Consider the following 18,965-nt stretch of genomic DNA (forward strand, 5'->3'; position numbering starts at 1 on the left):
GGATGTAAACTTGAGGAAAACATCTCAGAATTTCTAGCAAAGATAGGGTGTTTCCTTTCCTGTCTTAGAGAATCCCCTTGTCGTGGTTTATTGTATCTCCTCCTAGCTTTTTCCTCTTCAGACATGCATATATGATTCTGTGATATCAGAAGGAAGACATGCATTTCTTCCTCCTGTGTTGTGACCTTGGCCTTTCTGCTGCTTTCTTCCCCCACCTCAGGTGCTGGGCTGATGTCTGTGAAGTTGGGGTCCAGGGATTCAAATGTTACTGTATCAGGAGATGTTTTAAAAATGAAAAGCCAAAGTAATTTGATCTCGTAAAATTTAAAAATTGACTCAAGTTACAGGAAGATTACAAATGCTAAAATTCTAACAATTATAATTGATTGTCATGAGGAAGAAAGATGGCACACCTCTAAAGAAAATGTGGTTCTTTTACAGAAACGTTTCTAAAATCATGGCTTTCTAATAGATGAAGACTGACTTTCACCATTATATATTTTTATTTTATTTCCAATTTTTTGCCTTTCTTTTTTCCAATGGCAAATGATCTTAAAAGTTAAGTGATAGGCAACCTGCACTCCTATGTTTATTGCAGCACTATTTACAATAGCTAAGATATGGAAACAACTTAAATGCCCCAAAACCAATGAATGGATCAAGAAGATTTTATATAAATACACAATGGAATACAACTCAGTGATCAAAAAAAGATAAACTCTTGCCATTTGCAGCAGTATGGCTGGAGCTGGATGGAATTATGCTAAGTGTAATAAGTCAGAAGGTAAAAAAATCAGATGATTTCACTTATAGGTAGGGAAACTGAACAAAGGGTCAGGGAAAAGACAACATTTGCAGGCAAACTGTAGATCTGAGGCATACATCTGGGGAGGGGGGATGGGGAGGGATCAGCACAGGAGAGGGAAGAGCACAGGGACTGTGGTGACATTTCATGGATGCTGTGGTAGTGGGAGAATTATGGGGACTGTATGTGAGGGGAGAAATCAAATATTGTATAAAAATGAAAAACTATGTAAGAAAAAATTAAAATGTGATGGTCAAGCAAAAATATTAAGTGATAAGAGTAGTGGAGTTTAAGATAGAAAATCCAAATTTTAAGAATTTAACATCCTTTATGATTTTCTAGTTAAGGAGATTTGGTTTAAGGTTTGGAGCAGTAGGAGAAGCTGCTGCAAATTAAAACCTTAAGTTTCTCAGAACATATTACCCCATTTTCACATCTGAGAGAGTGGTTATTGTGAACCTCAGTTGTTGATGGTCAGGGTTCTCAGATGGTCATGTGTGTCTGAACAATCTGAAGGATTTGTTAAAATTTAGATGTCTGGGCCCTACCTCCAGAGTATCTGGTTCAGCACATATGCATTTTTAACCATTCCCAGGTCAGGCTAATGTCCCTTATGCAGGCCCCCGTATTTTGATAACCACCAGACAGTGAAGTTGCATATTACATTTACTGCTGGGAAATAGAACAAATATGGAGGCCGTTCCCAGTGCAGATAGCATGTGCTTCCAACAGATAAGGGACAAGAGTCATGTAATTTGTGGCCCAAGTGGTGGTAGTACTATTTTTATGTGTGTGTGTGTGTGTGTGTGTGTGTGTGAGATTTTACCAAACTTAGGTACATCAGATGAGCCTTTTGAAATCAACAGGAAAAACAGTGTTCCTGCAATAAGATGGCTACATTTCAGGGGGAGGAGGGGTTTCCTTAACTATGATTTTTGGATAGCTGGGATAAATGAAAACAAATGTACTTCCTTATGAAAGATTGTGTAAAGGACTCTTTTTGAGAAACTTTTTCTCTCTAAAGCATTCAAAAAGACAAACAGAAGTAACATTAAGAGGGGAAGATTTTTTTTGTTCACATCGGTGTTAATGGACCCATGGATTTGAATCTTTAATTTTTTTTCTTTGCCTTTGCCTATAAAACTAACAAATTTACAATGATGAGTTGGTATGATATTTGCATATTTATATTCATGAAAATCTCCTAGAAACATAGAGTCTACCTTGAATGGGACTTGCACTGGCTCCACAAGTCCCTCCACAAGAGGAACTGGCCTTTTAAGATCAGGAATGATCTTCCTTATCCATAAGCCACCTGTTGACCATCATCTCCTGTGGAGTAGAACTTCTCATTACGTTAGATTGTTTTCTGTGGTAACCTCAAGTTGACTTTGGACTTCTGATGACCTACTTGCCTAATATGACAAAATTTTCAGTTTCTGGCTTGCCTTCCCAATACCCTACTTTATTTTTGTTTTTCTTGGGAGTCCTTGTTTGGATATGATCTTATTTCAATCACACTAGTTGTTCTTGGCTCCTTTTGCTGGGTTGAGCTTATTCTCTTCCCTGTAAGGAGGGATTCTTGATTGCTTTTTCCTGGAGGTCTTAGATCCTGTGGATCTCCTGTTTCAATGTTGTTGTGGAGACTGCCTTAGTATTTTCTACTCATTCATTCACTAGATTATGGTTGTTAGGACCTTGATAAGGAAAAATGTACATTTTAGATCCAGGAGTGCAGTGTAGGTGGTGGATTAGAAAGATCATTGACTGAATTAGGTCTATCTTTTATAAGCCCAATTACTATAAGACTAGATTTTATGATCAGTTAATGGATCAATTTGAGATCCAAAGTGTCTTACTAGCATTACTTACTCAGTGTAACAATTATGCTGAACCCATAATCTTATCTGTAATTGATTTAATGTGATTTTACAATTTTTTGCTTACCAAAGGTAAGAAATCATAAGTGATCTGCAACCAACCTGATCTGTGGGTTTATCTTTTTATATGATTAAAAAGTACTGGAAGATTTTCAGTGAGTGGTATTGCCTAGTAACATATTATTGTTTAGGAGACAGAAAACTTGTCTACCTGGCTTGTATGCCGTAAAGTTATTTGGTATGCATGTTTGCCAGGATTAGTATTAAATTTCTTCTGTTGAGTTTTAATGCTTGTGATTTCTTTTGTATTTTGTCATTGAAACTTAATCTGATCTCATAATCTCTAGCTTTGATCTGACTTTACACTAATAACATGTTAAGACACACTAACTCCTTTTTTTAAGTTAAAATACTTTAAATTTTATTTTACTAGATGTAAATTTTTAAAGCAATCAAATATCTAATTAGATTTAAATTATCTATTAGGATTAAACATATCTATTTATGTATCAATTTTGTTTATGAACTCTTGTCTACATCAGGATTAAAAATTTTCCTTCATAGGTTCCTATCCAAATAAAATGCCAAAATGTTTTTAGATGTTTTTTCCATGCTTCAGCTTCATTTCCCATCACTCCTATTTAATATTTAGTATTTGTATGGTGGAGTATAGCACCCAGGTAATGGTGAATTGTCTTTTATAACAGCCTGGCTATATCTTTAAAATTCTAAGTTGCTTTGTTCACTAAAGTCCTTTTCAAGGGGTCTCATTTCTATAAGTAGGGTTTTGTTTTCTTGCATTATTTTTTTACATTTATTTTTTATTGACATCTCATTGTATTCTTTATTTACTCCCTTGAAATATTTTCCCACCACCACCCCCTTTTTTATTTTAAGAAAGTAGTTTTTCTTTTCTAAATATTTATTTCTTTTTTTAAAGATTTATTTATTTATTTTATATAAGAACCAGGGTACAGGCCAGATGTGCGGGAGGGTGAGAGGATTCACCAGAGACAGAGTGGGGAACAGAACAGGCTGACTGAGGAAATACACTGCTGAGGGGAGCAGTGGGAGAGACAGGAGAGGTCTGCCATGCCATGTGGGACCCTCGCCGGCTGGCCGTGATTGAACCGGCGCTGCAGAGGCTGCAGACAGCTTCTCAGCGTGGTGCTCAACCGCCTGTGCCACCAGGGGAGACCCCCCACAACCACCCCTTTTGTCCCCTTGACACATACTCCCTCTGCCTTCTCTTAATCTCAGATCTCTCACTTTGTTTCTTAATATCTGATAGTTTTTATGAGTATCTTAGTTTGTCATGTTACCCACTTTGTAAACAATATTTGTTTTTGTCATTCTCACTTACTTTATCACACATATAATTCCCATGAACTCCTATTTTGCTATAAATGGCAGAACTTAATAACCTCTTCTGTGGGACAGGTGAGCAAGCCTGGCTCTCTCTGCTGGTTTGGGCTCTAGCTCTTCTGTATTGGGAACCTCAGGTTCACGAAGTAGTATCACTCTGTATCCTCCTCCTTTAGTACTCCAGTAGTGCATCTTCTGTCCTACATGCCAACTCTGTGCATTCCCTTATCTAGTTCAGTGGTAGGTGCCCAAAGTCCTCAAGATGTGAATGTGTCTCTCAATCAGCAACTGTAGGGGGTTCTTAGTGGCTGCCACTCCTCCCTCTCTTGTGCTGTACTGCGCCCCATCACTGAACACACAGAGATCAGACTGTCTTCCCTGGCTTTTGTTTTTTTCTGGGATCATCTAGCCACTTGCTTTCCAGGGGCTGTGGTTGCCCAAACTTTGTCTTCTTGTTCTTCAAGTTTGCTATTTTATAGGCTTTCAGTCAGTTTTTGTGCAAACTGTACTCTTCTCTTTGGCTAAAACAAAGAAGCCACTCAGGTAGCTGTGTCCAGGTAACTGTGTGTGTCTTTTTTCTAGACTTTATGTAAATTATTATCTGTGAGAATCACTCTACCATTTTGCTTTTCTTCAATCTCCTGAGAAACCTTTGTTTCTGCAGCATGCTCGCATGCTGTTTGGCCTTCACTTGGTTCAAATGTATCACCTGATGGATAGATCTGTCAACTTTTTTATTTTTTTATATTCAAATGGCAGGTTTATTAGAAAAAGGAAAGGAAAGTAAAGAATGCTTGCACGACACAAATGGGTAGAAAGAGCTGCCCCTGAAAGAGACAGATTTGTTAAAAGAGATGCCTGCATAGTAACAGGCAGGCTGTCTTGGTTAGGAGAGCTGCCTCTGCTGCTTTGCAATGGGAGAAGGTTGGTAGAGAGAAACATCTGCATGGTCACAAGTGGGCAGGAGAGCAGCTATCATCTTTTTTAATCCTTTAGTGTGCAAAAAGTAAAATAGCACTATTTGTAGTAAAATAGAAAATAAAATGCACTTTGGGCACTGATACTACATACTTGGTGCTTTGGTTTTTCTAGGTGAGCATACAGATAATCCAGAATGGGGGATGTGCTTGTATATGTGCGCTCATGTGCACTTTTGTATGCAATGAATGAATTTTAGTTGACAAAAAAATGAAGCATAGGAGACTTTTAGCAATCCACCTTGTCCTTAACACTCAGCCACCTTGTCCCTAGAGGAGATTTTTATAGAAAACAAATGGAATCTCAAAATCAGCCCTTGACTAGCCCTGCATACCTTATTATAAAAAATTTAATCTGTGGCTTAGACATTAAATTATTCATGTTAACATCCAAAGCCTTCATTAGATTGGATTAAATCTCTTCACCTTAAGGGCCCTCCTCCCTACCACCTCATTTTATTTTCCTGTCTAGCTTCTTGTAGTTCTGTGAACATGCTCTCATTTCCCAGGTGTGCACCTGCTCTCCTTTTATCCTTTTGTCTTTATCATCCAGTCTGTCCACAGCCTTGTAAGGATGAGTGCATGTTCTTATTTCTCCTTGAAGCTTCTGCTTCCCTCTTCAGCTATAATTTGATTTTTCTCCTCCTTTGGACACTTTCTGTATCTAGTACTTTGGCATTTCATTGTTTTGTAATGTTAGCTTTAATTGTTTGGTTTTCATATTCTCTACATTATAAGACTTCAGAGGCCTTAAAGTCAAAATAGTATCTTAATTTTTTTTGCATACTCTTCGGTGTCATTGTTGATGTTCCTGAAACATTATTAACTGAATCATTTAATAATCATCATCATATTAATTGATGCCCTGTATTAGGGATTTAGTTCTCTTACAAATATATGTGATTTCTTTGTATAGACAGTACTTCATATAAGAAAACATACATTTCTAAGAAACTAAAATGCCTTAGAAACTTTGTATTTTTGTGCTTATTTGTTTTATATTTTCAGGTCTGCTGGGGAAGATCCTGATGGCTATCCGAGATGCAGGATTTGAAATTTCAGCTATGCAGATGGTAGGTAGTTTATAATGAATTGTAACTTATTAAGGAACTGTTTTTTTTTTAAGAACTCTTGATATGTTTTACATTGAATTTTCCCTTTGCATTTATGAACTAAACATGAAAAATAAGCAGACAAATTTGTTAAACTTGGTAACTTTATAATAAAAAATGTTTTTGAAATTATTTTACCCATGTAATCTACCCAAAATTATTTTACCCACAAACCGGTTATGAGAAATACTATTCAAATGTACAATTAATTTAAGCACATAAGGTAGATTTATATAATTCCCAGGAATTTATCTGCAAAATAAATATGCGCCAAAACATAGTTTGTTATTGGAAATAAAAAATAGAATTAAGCAGTTACAGTGAGTTTTCTATTACTGGATTTGTAACTAAGAAGAGAATGAAGGAAAATAATCAGGTGAGATTTTTTTCCCCTGACCAATCTTTGACTGGTAACTGAACTCCCTCGGGATCTTCTTTGGACTTGACATTTCAGCTCCTCTCTTGGCAGTCCCACCACTGGGTCCCAGAGCACACAGTCATTCAAATTTGCCCTGCTGACATGTTTCTAGGAAACCTTCATTGAAGACAACTCCTTTTCTTCCTCCCCAAAAGTATGAGTCTAGATCCTCAGTAGAGAGTTTTAGTTAAACCAGGTAAGATTTTATTAAAGACTAGAGCATGAGGAAGCCAGTGCAGGAAAGAGTCTGGCTCCATGAGGGGAACTAGGAGATTTTTAAGGGATAGGTCCATGAGTCAGGGTCGGGGGAGCAGTGTCATCGTGTGTTCTTCATTGAGCTGTGCCAACTGTGTGCATGTAGGGCTCTTGGCCTTCCCCTATAAAAAAAATTGTAAAACATTATTAGTTTGTACCTAGAACTTTTTGTCTAGTGACTTTACTCAGTCTGGTTTGGTCAAGATGTTAGGGTAAGGCCTGCTGCTCAGTGATTTGGTCTATTTGTTCAAACAGGATATTAGGTAACTTCACCTGAACTAGTTCCTCTGCTAAGAATGTTAGGCAACTCAATTAGTGATTCTGTTCCCTTGTTCAAACAGAACAACTCACATCTTACTGGTTTACAATTTATTTTTTCTAGCCTATCTCAGTGCCTTTTTGTTGAAGTCACATAGTCAACTGATGCTATTTTTTTTTTTTAAAGATTTATTTATTTATTTATTTATACAAGCACTGGGTACAGTCAGAAGCACGGGAGGGTGAGAGAATTCACCAGAGCCAGAGCGGGGAGCAGAGCAGGCAGAAGGACCGAAGTACACTGCTGAGGGGAGCAGCGGGCGGCAGGAGAGGTCTGCGCGCTATGTGGGACCCTCCTCCGGTGGCTGGGGAGCAGCCGGGGATCCAACTGGCGCTGCAGAGGCTGCGGGCAGCTTCGCAACCTGGCGCTCAACCGCTGCGCCACCAGGGAGGCCCCTCACTGATGCTATTGATAAGAGACTGGGCACAATTTTTTATAAGAATCAGATAAACAGTTTGGTTCTTAGACTGTTTGAAAGCCGGCAAGTTTATTTTTGATAGTGAAATGCTGATTTTGGAGCTGAGAATTCTCTTACCAGTATAATCTATGTGCTCTCTTTTTTTTTTTCCGAAAAGGAACTGCTTTTGATATCTTCAAATCTAGGATCACCCCAAATCAGGGCTCAGAGCACTGGTTCTGGTAGGAATGCCCATAAACCAAAAAAAAGGTGAGAACTATCAACCAGTTAGTGAAGTCATTAGGCAAAACTTAGAGAGTAATGAGAGAGTTGGACTATAAAGAAATTGTTTAAAATGTTTAAAAATGCTTTAAAAGCACTAGCTTGGCCATGTCGTCACAGGATTATATGACATAAGCCAGCTTAAAAAATAATGTGGAAATTTTAGCTTTAAATGTTGATCTAATTCAGACCTACACTCTAACACAGTGATTGGTCACATTAGGTGTGAAAACAAGAATAATTTTTTACAAAATGAAAAATTAAATATAGGGAGAAGGCATAGTGTAAACTGCAAGTCACGGAATTTAACTTTTGGGGTCAGGAAGACCTATTTATGAATCATGGATCTGTTGCTTTCTAGGTGACCTTGATCAAATTTCAGGCATTTCCCCATCATCTCAGATAGGTAATAAGAACATTATTATTTACCTCAATGTGTTATTCTATGGGTTCACTGAAATAACCCTATACGATATCTTATAAAGTTTGCAGTGCAAATTACTAAATTTTACTGAATTATATATTTTACTATTTTGTTTTATTAATAATGCAAGTTGTGTGAACATAGGATGAAACACTGAAATCAACAAAATTCCCTTACTATAATAGTTAACTGGAAAAGACACATACAATTGCATCACTAAAATAATTTACAAATTCATTGCAAAATGATAAAGAGTTTATTAAATAAAGTGAGGTTTTGAATCCAGGAAGTAGTTTGACAGATTTTACTCTGCAATAGCTGTTCCAACAAATACGAGCTTCAATTTAGTTTATAGGTAGGTAGGAATAGTGAGTCATTGACATTAAAATGTAATTTTTATAGAGGAAGCTTCTAGGTCTAAGCTAGAAGCTAGCTAGCTTGTCCCTAGCTAAAGATGTGCTGATATTATTTTTTTCCCTAGTGCCTTATTTGGTTGCCCTATATTCCTCCTAAGTGAAACCATCTGATATTTTTCTTTTCCCTATGACTTATTTCACTGAGCATAATCCCTTCTAGCTCCATCCATGTGGCTGCGAATGGCATGAGTTTATCTTTTTTGATTGCTAAATAGTATTCCATTGTGTATATATACCACAGCTTCTTGATCCAGTCATCTGTTTTTGGGCATTGGGTTGTTTTCAGGTTTTACCTATTATAAATAGTGCTGCAATAAACCTAGAGGTATAGGTGTTCTTTTGAATTGGTGTTTTTGTGTCCTTTGGGTATATCCCTACTAGTGGGATTGACCAAAACAAAAATAAACAGGCAACTATAAATCAGAAACATTCTGCAGGGGAGGGGGAGGAAGAGGGATCAAAAGGAGAAAGGGAGGAACACAATGTGCTATGATGATGGTGCATGGGTGAACTGGTGGTGGAAATTCTATGGGGACTATACCTGAGAAAAGAAAACATTGTAAAATATATAAAAAATGATGTAAAATATATATAAATAAAGAAATAATCTGGGATTCTTTATACCATATTTAGTTCATTCAATAAAAATTATTGGAGTGAAAAAAATATTGATGAATGGAGCTGATCTTTATTTTTTCCAAAGTATATTTAATTCATACAATGTTTACATAATAAGGTAAAGAAAACATATCCAAGAGCTTATAAATATTGAGTGCTATGAGTGGCCTGTATTTTTCTTCATGATTGATTTATGTTTTTTTTTTTAAATATAGTTTAACATGGATCGTGTTAATGTTGAAGAGTTTTATGAAGTTTATAAAGGAGTGGTATCTGAGTATAATGTAAGTATCAAAGTAAATGAAAAGCATTGGTACTGAAAGCAAAGGGTTTTTAAAATCTTGGCAACCTCAGTATAATTTATTATCATGAAAGTATTCCTAAAAGTATTCCTAATTCTCCCACCTCCAGCTGATCATACTCAGTGACTGAGGCATTCTTATCCCAGAGAGCCACTGTATCTGTTTTTAAAATATGAGATTGTTTCATTTAGGAATACAAAAAACCTTAAAGAGATATTGAAATAGTTTGACATTATCTATAAATTTATAATATTCTTAGTTGAAAACTTTGAAATAGAAGTTAAAAGCAAATAGTTAACATCATAGAATAATTCCATAGCAGTAATTTTTATCTTTTTTAAAATGACACATATACAATAGAAGCATTTGAAAATGTGACTGAAAATGAAGAAATAATAACATTTAAAGTAACAGAGTTGTTTAGAGGATAATGAAATGTGTTCATGAAAACATATTGCAATATTCAAATAAGCCAAATATCTTCTGGTGGTAAACACACACACACACACACGCAAACACATAGTAGGTATTTAATCAGGTTCCTCTCCCTCTGATCAAATTATCCTAAATACATTGTACTAGTAGACTGTCTCATTACTCATATTTTAAAATAGAGACTTGGTGTTTCTTTTTACATAAAGTTCATGTTCCTTTCAAATGACCTAGACAAAGGAAAAATGTACTATTTCAGGAATTGGCTGGAGCCTTTGTCTTCTCTAAGCCTCCATAAAAAAGCCAATAATGAAATATGCATCTGGTTTACTGGTAGTACTCTATGCTTCTTCAGAAGGAACCACAGTTATTTTTTATGTTGTTGTCTTTATAACGTAATGAACTTTAATTTTATCAAAAATGTCTTTATAATTATACCTTTGTTTTTTAAGTGGAAGAGATTTTAAAATGTTTTGTCTTAACATCATATATTCAATGAATGATAAATGTTTTCCATTTTTTTAAAAGTTTTCTTTCATGCATTTTTAATCTCTTTTCTAATTTTTAAAACGTGGTTAAAATCAAGTGCTTTCATTAATTCACATTGTTTTATGGTTTACTTGTAGATAAGGTAAAGAAACTCACAAAGTATATATGTCACATAATTGATCCTCAGTTATATGCTCACTTTGTTGCCAATGATTTGAGTTCTTTTACCTATCCTGCATCTGAACAAGCCCAGGAAAGACAATTTAATCAAGATTTAAACCTCAGAGGGAACTGATTTAGAGCTATTGCTATAAAGGCCTTCTGCCCAACTTAGCAGTAATAAGGAGGGGAAGAGGCTAAAAGTCGGCATCAATAGGATTCCAAAGATTAGGCAGGGCTTTCCAGGAACTGCATTCACGCCCCATTTTCTTTCTGATCTTGGAAAAACACTTTATTCTCCTTGTCTTCAAATTTTATTTATAAAATAAATGATAAGATATATAAGGTCATACTCGTGACTCCATCCATCTTATTATTCTAAATTTAAAGATAAGTTGGTATGAGGTTATGAGATGATCCTCTAAAATATAGTCTATATTTTGAGAGTAAGGACAGCATCTCTAACATTGTTACACCAGTTATTGCTTGGAAACTGTTCCAGTTCTGGATTTTCCCACATTACATGCTTCAAACTGAAGACTTTTTCTCTCTCCTTAAATTTACATTCATTGCAACCAGGGTGCAGTTTCCTGATTCAATTTCCTTCTCTCTCTCTCTCTCTCTCTCTCTCTCTCTCTCTCTCTCTCTCTGTCTCTCTGTTTAAACAAGCCATATAGGTTCAAATTCCAAGTTTGCCAATTATGTGACCATGGACAAGTTGTGTACCTTTTTTTTAAAAAAAAAAAAAGATTTATTTATTTATACAAGAAATGGGGTACAGGCCAAATGTGCGGGAGAGTGAGAGGATTTACCAGAGACAGAGTGGGGAACAGAACAGGCAGACTAACGAAATACACTGCTGAGGGGAGCAGTGGGCGAGACAGGAGAGGTCTGCTGCGCCTTGTGGGACCCTCGCTGGCTGGCCGGGGTTGAACTGGAGCTGCAGAGGCTGTGGACAGCTTCACAGCGCAGCGCTCAACAACCTGTGCCACCAGGGGAAGCCCAAGTTGTGTACCTTCTTAAAGTTTTAGTTTATCTATAAAATGAAAATAATGCTATCACTTGAAGAGGTTGCTGTGGTAATCAAAAAAACAAATTGGGCAAATTATGCTAACATTGAGATTATTTAGTAAATATTAGCTATTATTATTTTTTTATCTGACTTGGTTCTTGTATTAGATTCTATGTTGATCACTTACACTTACATTTGCTGCTTTTACATTTGCAATCATACAAAGGTGATAAATCCCTTCTCATAGTGTTATCATGATCCAGTATCATGAACCACATATATACTAACTGTTTACTGTGTGCCAGACAACGTGTTTAATACCAAGGATATAGAGATGAACCAAAAAAGCACCTCCTGGATCCATGGAACTTATGTTCTAGAAAGGATAGACATTATCAAATAATCCCAACATAGCTACCTAAGGATGTAGTCAAAGGGCTGTAAAGGCAACAAACAGGTGTGCTTTTTGTTTTTTCTTTTACTGTTTTTTCACTTAGCTAAAAACTAGGTGATTGAGAAATCTGTTGAGCCTTTTTATTTTTTTCAAAAACATATGCTTTTCAGAGTTCTTTTTTTAAACATTTTTTTCCTTTTCACTGTGTGCATTTTGTGTAGCCTTTTATATCTGTTTTTTTAAAATGGTATTTGTTATTAACCTGAAATAAACACAAATGAAAAGAAAGGCAATGAAGATTCGCTCCTCTCCATGTTTTCAGTAATGTGTTCATGCTTTCTACGGAGAACTTGACTCTTGACATTTATGTGTAGGCAGTACTTCAATATCATGAAACAGAAGATTTGACTCCATATAATTAGCCATAATAAATCAATTACGTATGACATTTGTGAAATAGCAAAGTGACCTCAGGGGGATACACTTAGGGATCTAGTGATTAAGGTTCTTGTGTGTCATATTAATTATAAGTCTTCTCCCTCTTTTAACTTCTGGCATTTCTGTTAGGTATGATGACTGAGGTTGGTTTAATATTTAAATCTTGTTCTATAATAAACTACCATTATTTTACTTTGGCATTGTGTATCATAAACCCTCCAAAGTCATTAAAATCACTCATGTGCTCCTGTATGATCTGATCTGATCTCATTGCTTTCCTGTAGTCTCTGTCAGCTCTGATATACCGACTTCCTTACTGCTCTTCAAACAAACCAACTTTACTTCTATCACAAAGTCTTTCTATTTATTTTCACTTGTGCCTGAAGTATTCTTTCCCATTCAAAGAGAAGTAAAGAGGGCCTCCCCTGGTGGCGCAGCAGTTGAGCGCTGGGTTGCGAGGCTGCCCCCAGCCTCTGCAGCACCAGTTCGATCCCTGGCCACCGGCGAGGGTCCCACCAAAAAAAAAAAAAAAAAAAAGAGAGAAGTAAAGAACATTCATTGAGTGTTTCTGAGTCTGTGAGAGGCTCTTTCCTCCTCTGATCATGGTTTTCTTTATACCACTTCAAATATAATGTTAAAAACCTTAAAGCCATAAGCTGCCATCTCCCCCTCATTTATGTGCTGCTGTTGTCGTACATTTTACTTCTATATATGTTATAAACTCAGTGGGCCTATTTAATATATTCTTCATCAAGTCCATGTTTCCTTCTGTAATCTGAGCATATAGTGTCTGTATGATAGTTGTTTTAAAATTCTTACATAATTATGTCATTGTTGGGTCTATGACTATTTGTTAATTTTTCTCTTGGGGACAGTTCATATTTTTCTACTTCTTTGCATGCCTGATAACTTTTTTTTAGATGCCTGATACAAATTTTACAATGTAAAATGGTATGGTATTCCTTCAAATGCTTTGTTCTGGCACTCAGTTAAGTTACGTGGGATCAGTTTGCCCCTGTTGAGGCCCATTATAGGATGGATACATAGCACCCCATATCTAAAGAAAATTTCGGTCAACTACTATTGTTTATGTCTTCTGTAGCATAGAAGGGCTTGATTCTCTGGCTAGTCGAAGCACAAACTCTTCTCAGCCTTGTGTTTTCTCTGTATGTTGTTTTGTCTATTGCCTTCTGATAATTCTTTTCTCAATCTTGGGTTGTTTCCTTTACACCTACATGGGCTCATGACCAAAAAGACTCAAGTGAACTTCCCTGAAGTTTACTCCCCTGTAACTACCCCTTCCACTTCCATATTCTGGTCTGCAAATTTTAGTTATGTTGGCCTCTATGAATGCCAATTTTTGTCTCTTCTACTCAGTGAGAATGTTGGACTCTGTTTTGTTTCTTTTGTCTGTCTCACTGACTGGAAACTGCCTTCAGGCAGTAAAATGGAGCAATCATAGGCTTACCTAATTTGTTTTCCTTCTCCCAGGGGTCATAGTACTGTGCTGCCTGTCATCTAGTGTCAGAAAACTGTTTCCTAAAGGTTGTATAATTCTAGAGGTGATAATTACTATCTCAATTTCTCTCTCATGCTAATGTGAGAGAGTAAATCGTATTCCTGTTATTCCTTATTGATTTTTAAAAGTAGCTTTAGGAGAAACACTTTGGAATAGATGTCTTTTGAAATGTTCCTTTGATGATATTGTGTTCATGGAGAGAGAGCCCTTTGAAAGATGTATTAGAGGATTATTTCAAATAATGAAAGTGTCTGATGGTAAAGCATTACTTTAAAAGGGTGGTAATGATAGGACTAGAGATGAGGGAACATATCTAAAAAATTTTGCTTATATGAAGAATGGACAGCATTTCAGAACTGCTTGGTTAATTGAGTACAGGTGGGGAAGAAGTCAAAGTTAGCTATCACTTTGAGATTTTTTGATTAGGATAGTGGTACAATTAAAAGTGAGGGGGTAAAAAGTTTATTAAATTTTACTGACTGTTGTATATTCTCTCATATTACGTATTACAGGACATGGTGACAGAAATGTTTTCTGGTCCTTGTGTAGCACTGGAGATTATTCAAAATAATCCTACAAAGACATTTCGAGAATTCTGTGGTCCTGCTGATCCTGTGAGTTATTGTTTAAAATATTAAATTTGTTTTATCCATTTACTAAATATTTTAACAGGTTTGATGTTGTTAGTTTGCTTTTTAAAAGATAATACAAAAGTGAATATAATAGACAAAAATTTTATTCAGAATATCATTTTGCATAATTAATTTTTATACATTACAGAAAAAGTGAAATTTTTATTAGCCTGGTGACAATGTAGTATGGGCAGAAAACACTTATTGTGGCATTTCTTTTGTGGTTTTCTTTTTACAAAGTTGTCTAGGCAAGTAAATTTATCAAGGTCTGGTAGAAATCATCCAAGGTATTACTCTTTAACATAGGAAGGCTGTAAATAAAGCTCTTAATGTAAACTATATAGATGTGGTGGCCTTATTCCAGATACATAATAAATATGAGCAACATGAAACTTGATGTTCTTTAGTATATGTCTCAGTTTGCATTGGTTTTCTTCCTGTAGCATTTGGGTGGCAAAGTGGGGTGGGGGAGGATAGAATTGAAAAGTAGAATTAGCATTAGAATACATATAAGAAAGTTCCTTGCCAATGTTATAATCTAGATAGGATAATGGGCTATATTACTGATCTTAAGCATTAATTATAATGTTAAGTTTACTCTTTACCTTTATTCATTATTGCTTATAGATGATTTATCAAGCTGCTGATTTAATTTAATTCAGGCAGCATTTATTGAGTTCCTCTAGATAATAAAATTAGAAGTTAATAGCACCTATTAAGAAATCATCTTATTTGACAGTGTTGCTGGAATAAACCTTATAGGAGATAACAATACACCTGTTCTCGGTGATCTAAGAGTACACATATAACGATCTTTTAAACACTTCAGTGAAACATACAAATAAGGACTAGAATATTCTTGGTGCAGGTAAACTGTGCTGAAGAATTTTAGTGAAGGAAAAATTAATATGATATCGAGGGAATTGAGAGGACTATGTTACAGAAAGAGAGATGTAAATAGGGATTTTAAAGGCTAATTGAGTTACAAAAAGTACAGGCATGTTCAAAGGCAACAATGAAGGAATTTACAGGGAGACTATTTGCTTGGCTTCAATGGAAAATGTTTACCTGAAACCATATAGAAAATCCATTTTCTTAGACATAGGAAGTAAGATGGAGAATGTAACATGTGATGAGTGTGGGGTGGATAGCCTTAGAAACCAGGCTAACAATTGTGCGTTTTGTATAATTAGAATCCCACATAGTAGAAAATAGAATTTCCTTGCATGTACAATAGCTTAATTTCGAGCTTACCAAATTATTCCTTTGATATAAGAGCAAACTAAATTGGGAGAGATTAAAGGCAGGGGTTCCAGAAACAGAAAGGAACAAACCTTATGACAGCAGAAAAGAAAGTGTCAGCAGGACCTACTTTGTATCTTTCCAGGGAGAAAGACTAGAAGTAAGATACATGGTTGTGCAAGAGTTATTATTACAATGTAATTCCACTGTAAAGGATATTAGGAGGATGTGGTAGTGATACTGAATAAATGTTTACAGGATATTACTCATAAAAATTAGGAAGGGACACTTTTTGGTTTGAATATTCTGATTTCTGTTTGATACCAAGAGGGGTTTTGTTCTTGTTTTTAAGATAATTGTGATTGAATAGGGGTGAATTAAAGAGACAAAAAATAGAACAAAAAAGGAATGAGGTGATTTTGTTCATTTAATAAATATTTATTGAACCCGTGCTAGTGTTTGTGAAAATACAAATAAAAGCCTCAACAAACTTACAGTCTCAGAATGGACACAAACATGCAAGTGGCTAATATCCATGTTCTGTGGCAATTGTGTTGTGAGATGTTTGCACTGGGTGCTGTGGGAGCCTTCCATTAGAGTATTTAGCTCAATCTGGGGATGGGTGCTGGGGGCTGGGTCAGAGGAGATTTCTTGCAAAACTTGGATGTCTGAGATGAGCTGTGAGAAATGAGTAGAATTTGAAATTAGTGAGGAAGGTGGGAAATGATTTAAGGTATGGAGGCCTCTAACAGTATCAATTTTGGGCTGTACAAGGTGATTCCTACTGTAGCCAAACTGCAGGGCAGTGAATGACAGAGGTTGTTGTTGGAAGCAGTTGGAGAGAGAGGAATTGAGAAATAGAAAGAAGAGGTCTGAAAATAAAAACTTGCTGATTCTTTCTTTCTAGACATTTTTTCAATGAACATTTACTGAGTGGATAGTATGCACAAGACTTACCGCTTGGTCCTATGGCTGGGGCATCACCATAAAGATAACTAGAACAAGGTATCTTTCCTGAAGGAGCTCATATCTCTTGAGAACTTAGTTGGGAAACTCAAGATGGTGTATCTTCCCTTATTCAGCTGAGTTGGAATTATTCTTTTCTTTTTCATTTTGGTTGTTTATGAACTCCTTACTGCATAATAGAAATGTATTTTAAAATCTGGTACTAGTTTTATAATAAGAAAAATATCTATCATAAACTTACAGGTGAATGAATTTATAAAAGAGAAGTTGGGACTGATTTGGGACATTAGTCTCAGGGTCATGAATTTTCTAAGTGAAAAGACAAGATTTTAAGTAGGACCACATGACTTTGCTAGGTATTGTCAATTATTAGTAGTTACAATCAAACCATGCTTTGGGAACAACAAAAAATTGCCTCTTTCTGTTTGGTCTCCAACTTCTTTTGCTTTATTTGATTCTTCTTTTCCTTCCTTTCCCATGCCCTTTCTTCTCTTTCTCCAGCAAATAGATGTTGAATGTTTACTACTTGCCAGCTACTATCCTAGGTGCCACTACGTTTGTATTAATGTCAAACAAAAACACTTATCTTTGAGGAATTTATGATCCAGCTCTCTCATAAGACATAGAACTGATAAATAGCAATCTCACTTTAAAGGACCGGACACGCCAATCTCTTCATCTATCTTATTATCTTAAGATAATTTCAAAATTCATTTCTTCACTCTATAGTCATTCCCATATCTAAAGAGAGACCCTATTTTGCAATACATGTTAATATAATTAGTGCTTGGAAGAGTACCAGATACAATGACCATGCATTTAATATTTGATGAATTACTGAATAATCTGGATATATTTTTATGTATACCTGATATCTGGCACTAGCTCATTGTTTAAATGTGTTTTCCTTACTAAAATGGGCCCTTTTTATTCTCTATTTTCTTAGATTAGAACTAATTTTTAAATGGATTCATAAGAAGGTTCAGCTCAACAGTTGCCACTAGACCTCTTCGTACTATCTGTCTTGCAGATCGACATCACTTCTGTCATTGATGTCTCCATTGTTGCCAGATTCTTCCTTTGTATTGTCTTATAAGTGGAAGGAACACCATAAATGAACAGTTTCTTCTAGTCTGTCTAGAAGTGGTCACTAAAAAGGGGGTAATATAAAAGATAATTCATTAGGGTAGGCACAAGGACTATTAGACTTTGCATTTCTATTTACTCTCTAAAAAGTAAGTAACCATGTTTTCATAAAATTTAATGCTTAAACTTGTAAAGTACATTTGTGTAATCTATTAAAATATAGGCATGTATGAATTATTTACATGTTTTACGGTCAAGTGTGCATGGAAAACATTGGAGACTACCATCCAGAATGGAAAAAATGGCACAAGTTTATCATTAGAGAAGCATTCACTCACACACTTCACCTGTAGAAAATACATCTGTTTAGGCTGAAAGTCTGTTTCAGATTTGCCTCTGGAAGAGGTTTTGATTTCACCTGCTGAAGACTTTTACTGTTGAGCTGTTGAACAGAATCACTAAAGATGTGGTAAATTGCCTGGAATAATTACGCTTTTGTTTTTGGACTAGTGGATCTGACAAGCCAAAATAATCTAACAGTGGTATGCCTTATTTTATGAAAAATATTTTTGTACAAGATTTTATGTAAATCTCATTACTTAAAATTTAAAGGATCTTGTTTAAGGAAACCTGAATTGTTTTTTTGTAAAGTTAATGTCTAATCTCACCCACTCTTATACTTTAAAAAACTTTATGCTGTCACCAGATTGAATGAAGAATCAGATATTTTCATACAGAAAAAGTGGCTCTGCAAATTCTGATGAAGTTTCCCATTTATTTGATTGTCAGAATGATATTTTTTCTGGTATCTAGTAGTGTCTGTGATTTTGGGATTAAACTAAAAGTATCAAGGGCCTCCCTGGTGGCACAGGGGTTAAAGTCTCAGAGCTATCATGCTATCTCCAGTCACTGCGGCCTGAATTCAATAACTGGCCAGGGAGCTGACCCACATGGTGCAGCAGACCTCTCCTGTCTCTCCCACGGCCCCCTCATCAGTGTATTTCGGTAGATCTGCCTGATCTGCTC

At 35.8% G+C, this 18,965-nt stretch overlaps 1 protein-coding gene across 2 annotated transcripts in view; it reads left to right on the top strand.

Annotated features, from left to right (window-relative positions):
* NME7 (NME/NM23 family member 7) overlaps window positions 1–18,965 on the top strand; it is a 184,551-nt gene that overhangs the window by 69,418 nt on the left and 96,168 nt on the right. For both annotated transcript variants that reach the window (XM_037506532.2, XM_054693494.1), the window contains exons 8-10: window positions 6,036–6,100; window positions 9,484–9,552; window positions 14,526–14,627. In XM_037506532.2, coding sequence (XP_037362429.1) covers window positions 6,036–6,100; window positions 9,484–9,552; window positions 14,526–14,627 — 236 coding nt within the window. The remainder of the gene's footprint in view (window positions 1–6,035; window positions 6,101–9,483; window positions 9,553–14,525; window positions 14,628–18,965) is intronic.

The sequence above is a fragment of the Talpa occidentalis genome, unplaced genomic scaffold, assembly GCF_014898055.3.
Source record: "Talpa occidentalis isolate TD23 unplaced genomic scaffold, MPIMG_talOcc4v2.1 talOcc4.12, whole genome shotgun sequence".
Lineage (NCBI taxonomy): Eukaryota > Metazoa > Chordata > Mammalia > Eulipotyphla > Talpidae > Talpa > Talpa occidentalis.